This window comes from Homalodisca vitripennis, chromosome 3, assembly GCF_021130785.1.
Source record: "Homalodisca vitripennis isolate AUS2020 chromosome 3, UT_GWSS_2.1, whole genome shotgun sequence".
NCBI classification, from domain to species: Eukaryota; Metazoa; Arthropoda; class Insecta; order Hemiptera; family Cicadellidae; genus Homalodisca; species Homalodisca vitripennis.
This window is the reverse complement of record NC_060209.1, coordinates 97592426-97612152: the sequence shown is the minus strand read 5'-3', so window position 1 is coordinate 97612152 and position 19727 is coordinate 97592426. Positions and strand designations below refer to the sequence as shown.

Genomic DNA, 19727 nt, shown 5'->3' with positions numbered 1-19727 from the left:
TGCAAATTAAATTGCGCCATCGTTTATTTTACAACATCAGAGTCAAAATGATGCAAAATTCTGTTTGTTTGTCCTTGTTAGTATCACATTAATGGCGTGATTTAGAAAGACTCAGTAATGTAGAGCCATTTCCTCTTCAGGTTATCGTGTCGGTTACCATGAAGAAAGACTGAACTACTTTGGCTTTTGATCTTAAATTATATGACAGTTAAATATATACTTAAAGTAGTGCCATCTAAGCACGGGATATAATCGATTAAACTGTAATACGATGAAAAAATTAATCTCGTAAATTAATATAATTGAGAAGTCATTACCCTCATTGCCTTCTTTTGGTAATACCAGAGATAAAATATAATTAGTGACCTTCAACGTGTAAACTACTCTTCAATGTTTATTTATATTTATTTCTTAATACCTGGATATCGAGTCAAAGTATTTTATGGCATACACGATGAGTAGAGCGAGTGTGAATTTCCTGGGGGCGGATTTTACTTTGATGGATCCTTATGCCAGAACTCATTTGCAGGTAACTTTGTCTTATATGTCTGATGGCTGGAAGTAAGTGTGCTTATACAATTTACACTCTAAATCATTGTTTGTGAATTTGCGAATATTGAAAGGGAATAAAATAATATTTTTTTTTCATCTTATCATTATTTCTTGAATAACCAAACGAGAAAAAAATTACGAGCGTTTAGCAAAACAAACATTGTAAGTCATTAACTATTATTTTTTTCTTTGATGGTAATTCCCTATAACGTCATCAAAATCCATATTAAAGTGATATTTCTGCATTTGCGTTCAGATTAGTTAGAAATTATAATTCGCCACTATCTAAGACTGCCTGATTAGAAAAAAAAACTGTTACTGGACATAACCTCAGTAACTATGGAAAGGAGAAACCTTGAGGATTTGTGTGCTCGTAAAAAATACTAATCCAGTACTGAATGTATACCAGTATTTTAATGTTTTAAGTCCAGCTTGTTTAGAGAGCTGTAGAAATTGTTAGAGTTAAATGTCCTTCTGGAGAAAATTTAATTAAATATATTGCAAAGAAGAAAGTTAATGAACATTAATTTACATTTCTTTATATAAGTCCATGTAAAATCAAAGTTCTCAATTGCAGTTCATCGAACACATACATACACTTTTTTCAATGTTTTTACTGCATCCTTTTACAATCCACATTTTGAAAGTAGTAAAATGTTTGCTTTATTAGATATGGAGTTCTGGCTTACATATACGGTTATAAAGTGGTTGTAAAATTGAACTAATGTTACTTTAACGACTTATGTCATATTTCTTTACAGTTTTTATCTATGAGTAATATATTTCTCTACATTATTGTAGTTTGTCCAAGTTTCTATACCATTGTTAAACTTATTATACTACATTATATTAGCAAAAATGAGAGGTTGAACGAATGTCCACGAAGCCATGTTTATAATGACTGGTAATATTTGTATCGCATACGATGATGTTTATACGAGAACTGCCTCGTGAAGCCCGCCGATATAAACTGGGCGGCGCGGTGTCTCACCTGCAGTCGCTGTCAGACTTGGCAAGTGATTTAAATTAAATTGGACAATATTATGAAACACATGGCAAATTAATCTCTGGCAGGTTACTTCCCAGTAATTTATGCCACATTAGATTCATTCTGTAAATTAATAATACCGTCGTATAACTTCCATTAATGTAGTGATGACACTATAATTTCAATGTTGGTTTACAGTTAAATATATACATTTTAGTCTCTCAGTAGCCAAACTATAGTAAGTAGAGCAGTTATGTTTACCTCAAATCGTTTGTTAGTTTTTTTATAGGCCTTACCAATAAATTATATAATATTCATAAATAACAATAATAATATAATTACAATGGGATGAATACGAGAACAAAAACTGTAATAAAAGATTAATTACTAATTGGTGTAATTAATTCTATAAGTAGCAACATGTAATTATATATTTTATTATGTTATAAAAATTTATTTTAATGTATAACAAACGCCCAAAGATTTATATGAGTAATTAAATGTCCTGAATTCCGAAATAAACACAGTTATTATATATAACGTAGCCATGGTAGAAGGATGATTTAATGCAAATATTGAGTTAAGTCCCATTTCACTCTACGTGTAATGCAGTCTGGGTATCCTGACAGCTCCCTAGTAGTCTAGGTATCTCTGAAGTCGAACGGATGTTTTTGCGGATGTTGACTTCAGACTCCAGGAGTAAATTTGTACAAGTGTTAGATTTCAGACGCTGCACTAAGTTGAAGGTGAATTAAGGCTTAACTCAATATTAGCAGTAATTCATTATAATTGTTATATAATTTTCTTGTTATTAATGTCAGGTATTTGAGTGTGAAAATGTTTAATATAAAATTATAGTAAGGATATCAATACCCTCAACGAAATTAAACTCAATTATACTTAATATAATATGTACTTAGATTCAAGTAACAGCATGCCTCCTTGTATTCAGATTTACCCGGTGCTTCCATCTAACAACGAAGGAGGACGAAAATCCACGTGTTTCGCAACAGGCGTTCTATAAGGTTAAATTTTTCAAGTGTACAGCTCATTTGATTCTAATAGGCTACTTGTGTTACTATGTTGCATATCAAAATGTCATATGGTTGTACCCAGTTTGTTACAAATTTATTTATTCTGTGATTTTTTCGTTCCAATCATAGTTATCTATAAGACTAACAGTACAATATTCGCTAACGCTCAGCCAATTCCCAAGAAGTGTTATGCAGCATCAGCGAGTCCGATATTGGGTGTATAGAAATGAAGCCCCAAATATAGTTTATATGCCCGTTTGTTCTCAAGGCATCATGCAAACATTTCTAATGGATTTAATTTTTTATGTTTTTTTTTATTTAGTATTTATAAATATGCAATTTCATTTTATTGTTTTGTGACGACATAATTTATATATATATATATATATATATATATATATATATATATATATATATTTCAATTCAGATTTAATAACAAAAAGTACTTTGTCGGAACTTGTACTCGGGTCTCTCACTTGCCAGGCAAGCATATTAATATTAATACTACACCTCAGAGCCCTTACCATTCAATTATTTTGTATTTGATCCTTTCTGTTACATATGTGTTTAAATAATCAAACTAGCATATAATCGGAAGAAAAAATACCTGTCAAATTTATCTTAATATTCATTACAGTGGCAACAGCCAGATTTAATTTCCATAAAATATTTAATCACAAAAAGTTATATATTATACTAAATAATTTTAAAATGTTTTGTCTACTGTTCTTCAAATTGTCAATGAGTAGTTACAGAACATTATAACTTTTTCTCTCAAAAATTATAAAAGATCTCTCTCAACCACACTTATATTTTTATTTTGAATTAATGTCAGCTAAATGGTTAACAACCTTTATCAGAGCTAATAATAAATATTACTAATCTTTTAATCCATAACATTTTATTTCAGTGAGACAATTTTAGTATATTCATTATAAGTACTTAACTTACTTGCGTTTTAAGGTAATTTTAATACTTTTTGAAAATACGCAATATGCATAATATAAGTAACCCTGTTATGAAGTACATTTCCCTACATAAAACGCGTATTATCCACCTGATAGCGGACGGATCTCGGATAACTGTACTCTCTGATATACTTGGTATTCATAAATCTAGGAATCAGCGATATCTCCTGGGTAATCGTCCTTGAGTTTTATGATGAAGTTCGACCTCGTAGCGGAAATCATAAAACCTGCAGTCCGCCTCGTTTACGAGCGAAACCCTGCAAAGAAGCGCCACAAAACGTCACCCACTTCAAGTAGTGCCAGATTTTCAGCACCCAACTGTGCATGTAAATATAACAACGTAAAACTAGACAAATACTCGAACATTAAATAATGATGAATATGAGAGTATGTTTATAAGGAATATCTTATTTGATTTCTTAAATGTTAAATAAGGCTAGTTGCACACACACCGATTTTGGACGACCGATTTTTACCGGCCGTCCAAATTCCAATGTGAACCGGCGCCGATCAGCTGTCGGCGTGTGTGCCAGGTTCCGTTCCCTCATTCAGTTCACTATTGGAATTTGGACGGCCGGTAAAAAATCGGTCGTCCAAAATCGGTGTGTGTGCAACTAGCCTAACTTTGTACTTGGAATAACCTAAGGCTATGGTACAAGAACACAAGAGCGTACTAAATGCAACATTACTCAACCATAAAAAATAAACCCACATTTTAAATACAAACAGTTTAGCTTGTAAGAGAGCTATTGATAGCTGTCATGAAATTCATGCATTGCTATTTGAATTTTTTATTTTTTACGAGTTTGAAATATTCTACATTTGAACTATTTAGTGCTGAAAAGTGACAAATGTAACATAATTTTTAGAAAAAAAGTACTTCTTTCGTAACTTTGAATAATCATTTGGATTTGCTAAACTTTTTAACGGTATGGCAGTTATAAGGGTTGTATCTAAAATGTTTTGTATTTTCAATGTTAGGAAAATTATTTTATTTTGAAGTACAGTATAAAGAAATGTTTAATCCCTTCTATATTCTTACTTATATATTTAAGCCATTAAAGTAGACCAGTGAAAATAATTTCGCTCATAGAATCTTTTGACGCTGAAAAAGTGGCATAGAGTCTGCTAAAACAAGTACCTAGGAAGTACACATGATTAAAAATATCAAAACTCCTCTTATATTTATTTTACAATATTCCTTTTCTATAGGTTATCATCCAAAAAAATAAGCATATCTATCAAATACAGACGAATTACGAGTATAATTCATTGTCATTGCTCAATTAATTAACAAGTTAGTTTTTTCTATGAAAGAGGATAAACTAGCTCACTCAAAAACATTAATATGTCACAGTCTGTGTAAAAAAACACTAAAACAGACCTCACTGAAGCAAGATTCTGAGAAAACCCACTTAGCTCATTTCCAAGAACTGTAAATTGTTCGATAAGAGTTCCCGCTCCCGCTCCACTTACCCCCAACAGCGTTCCATTTCCACAGTTCCTGTGCGACTGCTCGAAAAACCGTCCACTTTCAGAGACTTGCTGTGGTATAATTTTCTCATTTGTAATCAACAATCACCTTAGCCGTGGAATTACACGTATTAATGCCCATAATGTGAATGGGACGCGCCATATACAGTGTGATAATGACGGGTATCGCGGAAATATGATATTTTTATGCGTAATCAAGCCACTTATAGTAGCAGTTCAGTTGTGAGAAGCTCGGCCGTTCTGCGGCATACCTGCCTGCCGTACAGTTGGCATTGCATGCGTCAGTGGGAGTACTGGGTCGACAGTTTCCGGAACCGTTCCGGAGCGACTCGTTCCGTGAACTTCTCATCTGTTACCGGCATAATTCACGGCGGCGCGCGGCGTGGCGGAGTAATGCGGCACCGTTCTTTGTTAGTATGGCGCGGTGCGGCGTCTCAGACGCGGCAAGTCAAAGATACGCGAATCGCGGTACAGCGTTAGAAAAGATGTATCTACCACATTGTATAATATTTCTAACCGTGGGCTGTTCATATTAATATTTTTAAAGTCCAGTCCTATCTTTACGACTGTATTATTAACTAAAGGTGAATGAATTTCTTGACCATCACTGATCTAGTTGGAATTTTATAGGTGACTCAATGATTTTAGCTTCATGTATATTTTTTGTACGATATGTAACTTATAGCAATAAAAAGATTCATTTGATTCCAATTTCATGACGTGACTAGCAAAATCTATAACTCAGGTTGGTATGTCGAGAATGAATAAACCAATAATCTATCTACCTGTGTCTTTTGCGATATTTATCTCTAGAACAAATAGAGTTATGGGCTTGAAATTTTTTTTGTATCACCATTTCTACATAGGTACCCTAGGAGGATTTGGCTGAACCTTTACGAAGTCTAACTTTCCGCAATTTATCATCTCGAAAAATATTTCATATGTAGACTTTAAATTTTTTTATGATACTTCATTTTTACACAGACAAGAAAGAGCTGTACGATGTTGCGATCTATCAATGAAATTTGAGTGAGCGTCATTTAAGTCTACCACTCAGTAGTATCTTTTGACTGTCTGGAGAATGTAAAAATCTCTTTTCTGTGTGATTCTCTGTCTATATTCAAGAATGAGATGAGGTACAGATTTGAAATTTTGCAAGCAGCCTGAGTGAAGCCTGTTACGCGACTCCTAATTCGTTTTGAAAGCAATTTAACACCCAACCCGTGCAGTAATCAGTTTCTAGTTTTGAAATGAACCAGTAAAATTGAGGCTCTGTGTAGGATTGCCGAAGAAATATTTTAAAGTATTAAGTTTTCTTGACACTTTTATTATGAAGTTGTATTTATTAAATAGCAGAAATCAATCAGTGCTCAAGCTCTTGAAACACGTTTATCTGCTGTCCAAGCTTGTGATCACCCATTCAGAACCGCCGCTTAGTAGGGTCGCCGATTTATATTCAAACGAGCGCCATTCAATAAGCGATATAGTCCCATTATAAGAGCTGAATGTGAACTAACAGTAGTTGATTTACACGTTCACTATCAGCCTTCATTCACCGACACATTTGTCCCCGTCCGGCAGCGGGCCAGATGGGTTCGGCCGGCTTTGTCCTGCGCGGCAGGAGGCCCGCTCCTCGGTCTTGTGGTCGCTATCATGCCCGGTAACAAATGGCCGAACATTGCAGTAACCTCGATCATGCCACCCCCCTCTCCACCCAGTCAACACGGTTAACCGCTAGACCTTGGGTATGTTGCCACATGCATTCTTTGGCCACAGATGCCCTAAATTGCAGAATGTTGTTCTGATGACGTGATTCGTAACTCACTCTTGTGATGCAATATCCTTATTCAAGATTAGAAAATCCATTTGTAGTGATCAATTAACAAAAGTAAAATTATCAATGCCAAAACATTGTAGGTATTAACCTCAACTAGGATTCAAATGAATAAATGTCTTGCAACCATTGCATTCGCGTACAAATCGCGACGGTTTTTTCCTTTAAACATACAAATAAAGAAATAGCTTATATAAAAGTTGGAGCATCTTTCTTTGCCTAGTAATTTTAAATATAAAATTTTAGTTGAAAGTGTTTAGTTTAACATTTCAAATTATAAATTATCGGTAATTTTTACTATGCATAATAAAGGGAGTGTAGATGTTTAATATCAGAAGGCAAAAACGATACACACGTTTTCAATAATGCCCTTTATACTAAATCTTGGCGAATGTGTTGTTCCAGAGGATGGTGGGGCAGGAGATGCAGATCCGTTGGAGACAACACCAGACCGGGCTATTGACGTATCTGCGTCAGATGCTGACCACGGAGCTGTTCGTGGATGTGACGTTGTGCTGCCAACACAAGAGGTTGAAGGCACACAGGGTCCTTCTGTCCGCGTGCAGCCCGTATCTCCAGGTACTTAGCTGTGTTCATATATTAATTTTTTGTAACTCAGGACTTTAAGCCATAAAAGAATCAGAGCGTTTTATATAAATTATTGTAAGATATGGAGTCTACCAAGCCAAGAGGTGAACACGTGTGCCACAAGCCGTTAGTCACTCGTCACGCCCCTGGAAGATGTGCCCTTCTATGACTGAGAGGCCCGGCTGAGAAACACTGTACCGACTGTGTACATAATTAGCACCATTGTCCCCGGTCCGTGTGTTAATGTGGTTATGAACGAGTGGCTAATTATAGCTTGCCGGCTGATCTGCGCTTGACATTCACAACTTTTTTCTTTCCAACCGGTCATTATTACATTTTACATTGAAGTAGTTATTTGAATTTCGTTGCTCACATCGTCAAATAACCTAAAGAAGATCAGTATGAGAAAAATAGGAGAATAATTTAACTATTCTTTCAATCCATCTAGTTACCACCTTCCCTCCCTCCCTCCGTCGTATCGTCTCAAGTTCCAGTTTTTCATTCTCGCCAGATTTCTAAATCCTCGGACGGACGGACAGCGGTCTGATTGTGGCCATTACCGCGGATAAGTTTGTAAAAACTGGAGCTGTGTAGTGTCAATAACGGAAGATGTGGCGAGAGTTCAACGCTCAGCTAGGCCATCTCATTAGCTGGTCAGTTATTATAAGCCGATCTGGTGAGCCACAAGTCATCGTGCTAGTTCCTCTTATATTTAATTTACACGTTATTGCAATTGCTGCATGACAGCCGTGAACTTTACAAGTTGATTAACGTTTTAATTAGTTCATCCACATTAGTAACTGGACGGCGCGAGTAATGAGGTTTTAATTATAGTTACCCGCAGACACTCTTCGAGCGTTTGCTTCGTTTAGTTTTTACAAAGGAATGGTGATAATTGACATTTTAATCTTTTTACACCATTAGGTAATTTCTCACAGAATTTGTTTACTTTATATTCTATAATTTACACTATTATTAGTACTTATAATGAATTCGTAATATAATACAGGGTGGTTATAAATTATTGTACACATTTTAAGATTGAATAAATAAATAACCAATCAACTTAAAAACATGGGAATTGTTTTATTAAATTGTAAATTTAAAACAGTTTTATATACTGACTGAAAATTAATAATTGTACACATTACAATAATTAATTATAAAAAGTGGTTATAAAAAGAAAGTAAAAATGTCACTTAAACTGTGGGTGTAAGGTATGATTCTTCTTAATGACTTGTGTTGTGACATAGTCAGCTGGTCAACAATGGATCTTTCCACACCAGCTGTTAATTACAGTTGACTAAACAAACACTAAACTAACCTCAGTATCTAAATGGCTAGTGTGCAAGAAAAAGCAAGGTGTGTTCTTTGGTTTCATGAAAGCAGATCTGTAATAACTGTTCAAAGAAGGTTTCGTTTAGAGTATGGCCGCAATCCTCCGAGTAACAACTCTATAAAACGCTGGTATAGGCAGTTTGAACAGACGGGAAGTGTCCAACATAGAAAAGGTGCTGGTAGACCTCCAGTTTCTGAAGCTATTGTTGATCAAGTAAGAGAATTGTTTACGAGGAGCCCTGGTAAGTCTACTCGGCGTGCAAGTTTGGAATTAGGATTACCTCGATCAACAGTCTTAAAAATTTTGCACAAACACCTTAAGCTCCATCCATACAAAATTCAGTTATTACATGAACTAAAACCTAACGATAAACCTCGACGCTACGATTTTGCTGTTAGATTACTTGACCTCGAAGAACAAACAATAAACATTGGAGAAAGCAATTTCTTGAAAAAAGTAATTTTTTCTGATGAAGCAACCTTTTATGTTTCTGGTAAGGTGAATAGACACAATTGTAGGATTTGGGGTACTGAAAATTCTCATAATGTTCGAGAACAAGAAAGAGACAGCCCTAAAATAAACGTTTGGTGTGCATTGGCTATAGATGAAGTGATAGGACCCTTTTTCTTCGCAGAACCGACAGTCACTAAAGAGGTATACCTCGACATGCTTTTTGCAATACCGCAAATTGAGCATAGACAACCAAATGTTTACTGGCAGCAAGATGGTGCCCCTCCACACTGGGGTAAGATAGTACGTGACTACCTAAATGACACGTTTCCTGGTCGTTGGATTGGACGGGATGGTCCAATTCCTTGGCCTCCACGTTCCCCAGACATTACACCCTTAGACTTTTTTTGTGGGGCTATGTCAAGGACAGAGCCTTCGCCAAAAAAGTTCAAGATATTGAGGAACTCAAGAATAGAGTTCGAGAGGTTATTGGAAACATAACTCCAGCAATGCTCAGAAACACATGGTGTGAGGTTGAATTTAGACTACAAACTTTGCGTGCAAACCTCGGAGAGCACGTGGAATTAGTTTAGTTTCCTTGTAAAAGTATGAGTAACAGTAATCTTTTTGTCCTTCATTGGTAGTAAAACTGTTTTAAATTTGCTATTTAATAAAACAATTTCCATGTTTTAAGTTGATTGGTTATTTATTTATTCAATCTTAAAATGTGTACAATAATTTATAACCACCCTGTATAATAGTTCGTATATGTATATAAGATTTTTATATTTAATGTATTAATGCTGTTTGTTTGTGCCTCAAAAATCTTTAACCATTCTTGTTCATTTTACAGTTTATGCATGGGAGACTGTTAAATATAACGTATTCCTTTGTTTGTTTGCAACGCGACTTTAGAATAGTAATAGTCTTGCTAAAATTTCGGATTGCTAAAATATTGCTAAAACTTTACCTATGAGTGTGTAAAATCTTCATCTCTAGAAAGTCTTTGTTTCTGAGATACTTCTCAACTAAAATCTCTATTTAGTTACTTATTTTACAGTAAGTATTAAGATTTACCTTTGTTATTAAAATTGTAGAAAATAATTTTAAAAGAAACTTCGAAGAAAATGTTGATTTGCTTTCCCTTAAAACTGAGAAGACTAGTACTACATCATTATATCAACTTTTTTTAATTAATACCGAAATGTCCTGCAGCAGTATTATATCAGTAATTATATCTCACCCCTTTTAAAATATTTTTATGACATCAATGTTGAGTTTTCTGATATTGTATCCTTCCTTTAATTTTATTACAATATCTAAATCTAGTTCATCAAGTACCATAGATAAAGTGCCCACAACTAGCAACTAATAGGTTATTAAGTAAACCTTCAAAATGGCGTTCCTAGTGCGACGGTCTTATCCCAAAAGAGTTTAAGCACGTGCAAGATTTAAGAGCGCAATTACGCGAAATGCCAAGGATTCGGGCCTTCCCGTGGCGTGTAGAGACCGTCCTGACCTTGAACTTTGACACGCATCACTCATGGCTCGGTTACCGTGGTCGCCCTCATGCTAATGCGGCCTTCCCCGTGTCCTGTAATACATGCACGCCCGCGGTGAGCACGTCGCGCCATATGGGGCAACTCCACGACCATACGAGTACAAAGCATGTTAAATTAAAACGCTCACTAAATTTAAAGTAAACCTGCAAATCTGATTACCATATTCGTCTCAGGTAATTACCGAGACGGTCGGTTAGAGGCGAAGGGTTTCCGTCAGGCCCAATTCGGGTTCCACGTCGAATGCCACGATCAGTGCCACAATCAATTATTACCTCTTCCAAACAGCAGCGTCAGAATGTTAAGTGACAGCAGCTGTTCGGCCTCGCTTGGTAGGCGCTACTTCACTAACCGACTCTGATTGGCAATTAACTAAAGATCCTTTGGATTGAGCAAATACACCGTGTCCGTTTATCACGCGATGCTCGGAGCCTCCCCTCCATCAATAAACAACGGACTCCCACGATGCAAGGCCGTATCCCGTATAAATCATTTCCACAAGAACTGTAAGTGAGCAAGGACGGTTGGCAATACTTCGCATCTAATTTAGTAAGTTCCACAGTATGTATGTTTTTATAACAATTCTTTGTTGAAATTTAGGAAAAAAGAAAATATTTCTAATTATATTTTGGAATTATTTGTAATTGTTTCTCATAACTGTTTCTACTTTAGCCATATGCCTAGTGATGCCAGTATTAATAATTGAGAATATATTAATGCACTCGTACATATATTGTTATTATCTCTTATTATTGCTGTAATTGTTATGTAATGTAATGATTCAAAGATTATTTTTCATTAACAAATTACATAACAGCGATTGTATATTTCGAGTTCATGTAGAAATGTTTAAGTATGTCAGAAGTATATTTCTCCTAAAAACCAAACTTCTGAAGTTCACTGGGTGACAGAAATTTATATTTATGAATGTATTTATTCTGTGTTATTCACATATTTACCCACAACATCAATTAAGTCAGGGTCATATCTGTGACAGACAAAGATTGGAATCTGCTTTGAAATTTCTTCCAAACAAAACAGTGTTTTATAGGTGTTTACATCTTTTTAGGTTTTTGTTTCATTGAACAATTACTTGGATCAATTAAGTTTTTCACTTAAAAGAATAATTTTGCAGAAAAATTTGTTTTTAACCTTAAAATGTATAATAAATAATCTTGTCGCAGCTGTTTCAAATATTCAAGTTAGTAACCATGACCGAGGTATAATTGTGGTGTAAATACAGCCTTTGTAATAACTGCGTCGCGTCTGCACGACAGAAGGTCTCTGTTATAACCGAGGCGGTTGACGTCAAAATGCTCATTATACCTAATCTTATAGGGAAGAAGATTCGGTTTAGGGCCTTGATCCATCCAAATAGAAATACTGCACCAAATTGTAATGGAAAAGTGGTATTGGAAACCTACCAATTGGATTGATTATTAGAAATAATGTTAAATAAATTGTTTATAACTTTATAGTGTGCTAATTTGCAACCTCTTGATATATTTTACCCTTTGATGTACATTTTCCTACGAATCCGCCTTAAAATCCCACCAAACACTGGCAATGGCCCCAGGAAAGTTTTGGAGACGTTTTATTATAAAATGTATTAAAACTTTACACCTGCGAATTTGTGAGCATAGTTAAGCACTATGGAATGATGAAGCAGTTGTGTAAAAGTAAAGCATCTATTATACATCTGCATGGAACGAGGATAACGCTATTTTTTCATAGGTAAGGAGACAGATTATTTCCATTGCGAAATGTTCAACAATATTTCTTGCGTGATTATTTGTGGGATGCTATCGCCATTACTACGTGCCTTACTAGCGGAAACCATCTATATTTAACGGAATTGCCAGCTGTGACTACTGATAGAGTACATCGTCACGGTGAAGGCGAAAGCGTAGCAAACAAATTATGCAAACTCGCTCATTCATTATCTGAGATAGTAGCGCGGCACCTGCATCCCGAAGGCCATACCGCAAGGATGGCGATTGGTTCCTGTGTTGTTCTCGGGCACCACTGAAAGACTAATGTAAGGATAATGTCATTCCGGGATGATTTAGCCTCCGGAATGATTTAAAGTTCAAGGAGAGCCTCCTGGACTTACGACACTAGTAAATTACACGGAATATTAAATTGTTTTGGTTCGGTTGAGTTATTGAGTTTGATGTCAAAGTAAGGTATCATTATTTTAGCTGATCGTATATTAAGTTTGATAACAGGATGTTATTTGTAGTGTTTAAATCAACCCGATGATGTTATCTTATTATAATGAATAGTGTTAAATAATATCCACTTCCACACAAATTTATTGCCCTCTCAAATTTGTCGTACGAAATTTGAATAAATAATTCAAACATAAAAACATAAGAATGCCTGATAGAGTGAAGTTAATGAAACGTACTTGTTTGCGTTTATAAATGATAACTAACCAATTTTTCTCTACGAGCAAAAAAGGGTGACTACGCTAGTGAGGCTTCCCGAGGATAATAGTATCGCACAAACATTTGGCCAATCCAGACGTTCTAGGTGGAAACAATGGTGTTAGTAATCCGGTCCGCGGGAGATCTCTAACATGGACAACCAGGACTTGATAAAGAAATAGCTACCATTGTGATCAGAATAACAATTTCTTCTGTTCGCACGAATGTAGCCGACAACTAGTGGCCAGAGCTTGTTGTACTTTCCTTTTATGTTCGGTTCAGACAGCAATGCTAAATTGAATGCAATTAGTGTCTACGTATTGTTATATCGTTAGCTCGTTTCATTTATATCTTGGGTTCCCAGTAACTAATGCATCAGCAGATATACCAAAAGATAATTGATGCCACTTCTACCTAATTAGAGTTTTAGTAAGCCGAGTACATGGACTGATTTACCTAATTAATCATTGACTGATTTTAGCTATTACCACTGAAAATATTTAATGAAATCTTCATTGGTGATAGCACCATCTGCTCTATCCACGTTACTCAATCAATTGAACACTTTATACTAATATTTTATTCTAACTTTTGTTAATAGACTCTTTACTCAAACTTCCGATTTTCTTAACTGATTAAACTCTGTGCTGATCAGTGATTACAGAAAAGCTTTAAATAAAAAGTGTTTTTACTTTGCAATGATTGTTTCAGTTTCTTGATGAACTTTACATGGAAGTATTAATAGCTGTTTAGTGTCAGTTGCAATTTAGATTATGTGTTTTGTGTATGTGTTGTTTTGAATATTTGTATGTATGTATTTTGTGTGTAGTTTGTATGTTGGAGTGTTAAAAAATATTTTGATAACTTTTCAAATTTTTATTTTTATAAAAATCTTTCTCAGATTTAAATTAATTTTTGTATTAGATACATAGGTTTTCGAATTTAGCACTTAACAATCCAATTTTTTTTTATTTACAAGGTAGGAATACGCCATACTATGTGGCGCATAACAGGCTTCGCAGAGATTACATAAAAATTTCATGTCTACAGCTCATTTCTTTCTCTAGATTAATTACCTGCAGACAGTTAGTTTATAAGAAATGCTTACTTCCACGTCTGACAAAAGATAATTTTTGTCAACCTACTAGTAGGCTTCATTGACGGCTCAACCAAATTCCACGGCTGTTGATGCACCATTATAGAATTCATGCTTATTAATGTAGAAATGAAGTTATGTAATATGTAAAGTCTACACGTGAAGTCTTTATAAAGATATCTTGCAAATTGATACATTCACGTGTTCCATTAAATTGGGTTTCATAGCAGTGTTTATCTCGTAACAACCTTGTATGGCTATCTGAACACAGGAATAGTATGTCCAGTCCTCGCACTGAGTGTTTATTTCTCACTTTATTATCTGGGCTGATGCACATTACATAATAAAAGTCTACATACCATGCCAACAGAAGATGATGTGTGTGTTGGAGTAGTTAGGATACATGAGTTATTACGTCACATCCTAAACTTTTATTTGCTTGTACTCAGTTGGTTTAGAAATTTGTTTATTCTGTTATTTATTGGTTTTACATAAGACCAGTGTAAAAATACTCTAATTAGGTAGCAGTGGCATCAATTATATTTTGGCATATCTGCTGATGCATTCGTTACTGGGAACCCTAGATAGAAATGAAATGCTCAGACAGTGAGTCCCATGAACTAACATGTGCCATCACCGAACTTAGTGTTGCCTATGTATAAATTAAGCTTCATGCACAATTGCAAGTCTATAAGTTAGTTTTTTTAGATATCGTACGGGCAGACAGACAGATTGTTAAGCAGAAAGATAGAAATAAAATTATCTCAGCCTCTCGAATGATGAGTTTTTCTAACAATCAGCCAATATTTAACATTTCAGTTGTTTTAAAGCGTATTATCACACCATTTCGTGAGGATCCACCAATTTTAAAATTTCTCATATTATATATTCTTATTACCACCTTTTATATATACAACTGGTCACAGTTTACTGTTTTACAATGTTTAGCACTAAAGAACGTTAACTCCGTTCACTCTGTGTGAATACCCTTATGCTGAAATGTTTTGAATTGAGCTGGAACCGTCAGTAACAATAACAGGAGGTTTTTTTTTTCAAACGTATTTCCAATATTAGTCAGGTCTGGGTTCTAACAGCGAGTACTCCACACCACCGTGCTGACGTGCCGACATACGCGTACAGACAAGGCGGGGATCTCTGCAGATGTGTGCGCACGCACCTCGTTCCGCCTTTAATGGTAGACTCTGATATATACCGACAATTTATCCGGCGACAACTCGCAACTACGATAAATGATGCAATTAAATTAACTCTAAACGACTGTGCCAAGGCCGGCCACAGATTAGTCAAGGACTTCAATTATTGGCCCTTACCGTGTCGGTTGATGGATAGATCCGCCACTTGTGACTGGTAGACACTATTTACATCTCACAGGTTTCGTGGTTAACTCATTGGCTGAGACGGTAAGGGTTACGGTTAATGTCAGTGCATTTACTGGAAAAGGCGATTCTCTGTTAAATTCTTATTGATATACTTTAGCTATCTATTTAGCTAAGTTAGTAGTTGATAAAAGATATAACCAGAAAGTACTAAAGTAAAATACAGCGAACACGTAGAGAGGTTAGTAATCACACCAGCAAGAATATGATTGTTGGAAAGCTTTGACATCGCTTCAGGTTCAACAGTTAATTTATTAAGCTAAAATAGATATTCGAATTTTACTCTTTGATTGTTTTATAGTTCATCCTAATATCCGTTGTGAATTTGTCTTGTACTGAAAAGAACAATAAATCTGGTTAGACATCGTACACTCAATAATGCAACCTACAGGCGTGAGTTGTTGATTGCTTTGGCTGAAAGTTTGAACTGATTGAGAGAGTTATGATTGAAACACCAAATGCTATATAATGTAGTTATAGTGAAATCCATACAGTAGCTTTACTAAAGTACGTGTATAAGCAACAGATATGTCAACCATTAAAGTCAAAGGGAACAGAGAGTACAGTCTCGTGAAATGTGATTTGTAAGGACCAGAATATTGATTACAAATATGGACAGATTCAAGATTGGAGATACATAAGAAGAGTCTATATACGAAAAGTTTTAAAAAATAACAAAGAGGTTTGAACATGTAAAACGATTGTGATAAGGATGAAAATGTAAAGATATAAAAAGGAAATCCACGAGTTACGCGAGAGAACAAATGGAGGGAGGTACCATGATTATTATACTGTGAAGAGATGAGAGATCCAGAAGCGAAAATGAAGTTTATTTTGGAAAGAATGGTGTTGCATTAAAAGCGTTAAATTGTAATTTGTACAGGAACACATGTGTAGAGGGAGTCCGCATATTGTGAAAAAAAGATATGTCCAGACGGAAAATCCTAAACAAAATAAATAATTAATTTCTGGAGATACTGAAATCCAAATTATTTCCTTCTTTTATTGAAATCCTTTTATTATTGAAAATGAAATTATCATTAGAAGAAATACTAAAAATCACAGCGCAGCAGGTTTCCTATTTCTTATGTCAGCAGTCTTGTTTGATATATTCTGATCTGATACTGACATATTCAGTGATTGAGGAAAACGATCTGGAAATCTCGATAAACAGAAACAGGTATAGAGATTTAATCGGCAGTGTCAGGCCTTTAACCTAATTACAATCCGGTGGTTGGTATCCATCATGGCGCCTACTAACGAAGGTGTGAATACTGCAGAGAGCAGGGCCTTGGTGTCCAGTTTTTGCGCAAAACGCCACCTTACTGACCAACATTTAGGCCTCGCTCTGATTTAAATTCGTCTCGTATTAAAATACTTTTACAGGCTATTTAATCGCATCGATACTATATTACGCCAACCGCATGGATGTAAATGGCATAATGTGTGATCGTTAACACGTAACGTAAACTTGATCAGCTAAACATAGCCTTTACAGCAATTACGTAACTTGTTAGCAAACTATTAAGTTTTAATTTTAAGGGCTACTTTATTTTTTTAATAATAATCAATCACTGTAATTGAGGATATCCAACATTTCAATAACTTTAACTCTAATAGTATTTTTCACAAACAAGCCTCTCTCACATCTTTCGAATACTTAATCCTTCTTACAGAAGGTAAAATTTAATTTAATATCTGTACCCAGAAGGAACGGTAGGAAGTTCAAGGTAGGAGGGAGAATAATATCTAATTTTAGACTTAATCGACCACCAAACACGTCCTATTTTAAACGACCTTCAGGGCCAGTTTTTTTGGTCAAAAACGCCACCTTATTCGATATCCTTATTTTTATTCAGTATTTTACACCCAACACTTCCACTCTTCAAGGAGGTTGCGTCGATAACAGGTTCCTATGTGGCGTACTTTTACTGTCAACAATAAACAAGCATAACTTTTTCAACAAGCAAACGTTATTATTAATAAGTATGACTGCAATACTCAAAACTCAAAGCCTATTTTAGTCTACACAGAATTTCCCCCCTCACCCTCCCCACGAGTACTTCTATTGAACTCTTATTTTTAAGTTTCTAATAAACATTTGAAATATTATAACCAAGATTGATTTTTGTGGATTTCAAATGATCTTCACCGAAGTGGTGGTAAAATTGCTTCTCTCTTTACATTTGATCTTACAAAAACATTTCCATTAAAATGTTGCTCATCACATTCACAATTTTTAATCGTTGTAAACGTATATTTCTTTAACCAAATCAGCATTAAAATTAAGAAAAAAAAGCAGTAATCTTTGCGTGAGGCCAAGTAAATTAGTTCTGTTCCTGAAATCTTACAATGACGATAAAATACGATGCATAATTTATCTTTCAAAATTTATAATTTCATACTGATATTTAAATCAAACATTGGCAGCTAACGCTTAGCCACAAGGTTTGCATGCATTATGTTTTGACATGTACTCCAACTGATAGGTTGATATATTCCCATTGTCCTGTAAGGATCTCAGCAAATTATCAGTGATAGCATTAAAATTTTAGAGGCTATATTCTCTATGCAGAAGACGATTATTATAATAGACGTGATAGAGTCGTACGTATATCACTGTGGTAATATATCATACGGACACTATGGTTACCAATGATAGGTGTCCACCGGTAGCCTGTCCGCCCGACCTCCAGGTCCAGTTTTTGCTCAACGCCACCTTACCGCTATCGGAAGACCTTGAGCATATTGGGCAAAAACTCACTTTTCTACTTCTTAATTGATCAACGAGTGTTCCAGTCCCATTCTGTGCGTTTCGCCATAAAAGTACTAAATGGGCGTTCCCACTGGCGAACTCGTAATTTTTGTCTATAAATACACAATATTTTAGGTTCATTTTTATTAAATTTACACTTTCGGCGTGTCTTATGTTACACTACAACAAGTTTTACTATCCTTACAATGAATCTTCTCGTGGGGCCCAGAGCGTTAATTGGGTCATTTTTTCGGTTCCATAATGTGGAGTATTTAAAACTAAATTATGTCATCGGTGTATTTATCAAGATACCGTTAAACTATGTATTACAGCGTGCGTATATGTACGCATTTAAGGCTGGATAATAAATGGGGAATAAAAACGTCAAGTCACTCCACTAAGCCAGTGATATTTTGAAGCACTTCGTTATGACCTAGTTTATGAATGCAGTCTAGGACACACTGCCCCGAGCTGCAGTTAGTATGATAAAATGTCACTGCGGCCACTGCAATTGATTCCGCAGCCCACGCGAGCAATGGACATACTGGAATCAATGGACTGCAATCTTACTGTAAGTGCCGGTTGCCACAAGGCTGTAGTTTGGGACCACTCTTGATAATTGTGCATCTAGAACACTGGCGTGGTCCACCTTTGTCCGAGAGTTCTATTGTTCAGTCAGTCAGTTGGTAATGTGAAGGTGACCTGATTGGTATGGTGTACAGACGTGTTTGGTCGACTGCAATGGTATAGCTTGGGACCGTACTTGATATTCTGGATCTAGGACGCTGCCATAGCCCACTTGTGTATGAGAATTCCATTGTTCAGTCATTTGGTAATGTGAAGGTGACCTGATTGGTATGGTGTACAGACATGTGTTGTCGACTGCAATGGTGTGGTTTGGGAGGCAGTAGCTATCTTTGGAAAATATTTTTGCTGATTTTGGTACACTTCATTATGTATACTATTTTCCATGCGTATGATCCGGTTTGTGTTAGAGTTTGCATAGAAACAGTTGGAGTATCTCCCGATGGTACCCTCGTGACATATAGCAGGGTTGTCAATCATGTTATTCAATGCCTAGCTAGGATAGGCACATAGCGTCATTCTTAACACTTAGTTTCCAATTATTTAAATCCCATTTCCTTGAAGAAATTAATTACAATAGAACTCACAAAAATATGACCTGTATTTCTGTAACACGGCAGTAATAGTATTTTTCGTCTTGACAGTAACCTGAGGATGCT

The 19727-nt window shown here is 35.5% G+C and overlaps 1 protein-coding gene across 1 annotated transcript in view; it reads left to right on the top strand.

Moving 5' to 3' along the window:
- The window catches only part of LOC124357220 (zinc finger protein 768-like), a 158047-nt gene that overhangs the window by 50730 nt on the left and 87590 nt on the right, over nt 1–19727 (top strand). The window contains exon 2 of the mRNA XM_046808769.1: nt 7276–7449. Coding sequence (XP_046664725.1) covers nt 7279–7449 — 171 coding nt within the window. The 5' untranslated portion in view covers nt 7276–7278. The remainder of the gene's footprint in view (nt 1–7275; nt 7450–19727) is intronic.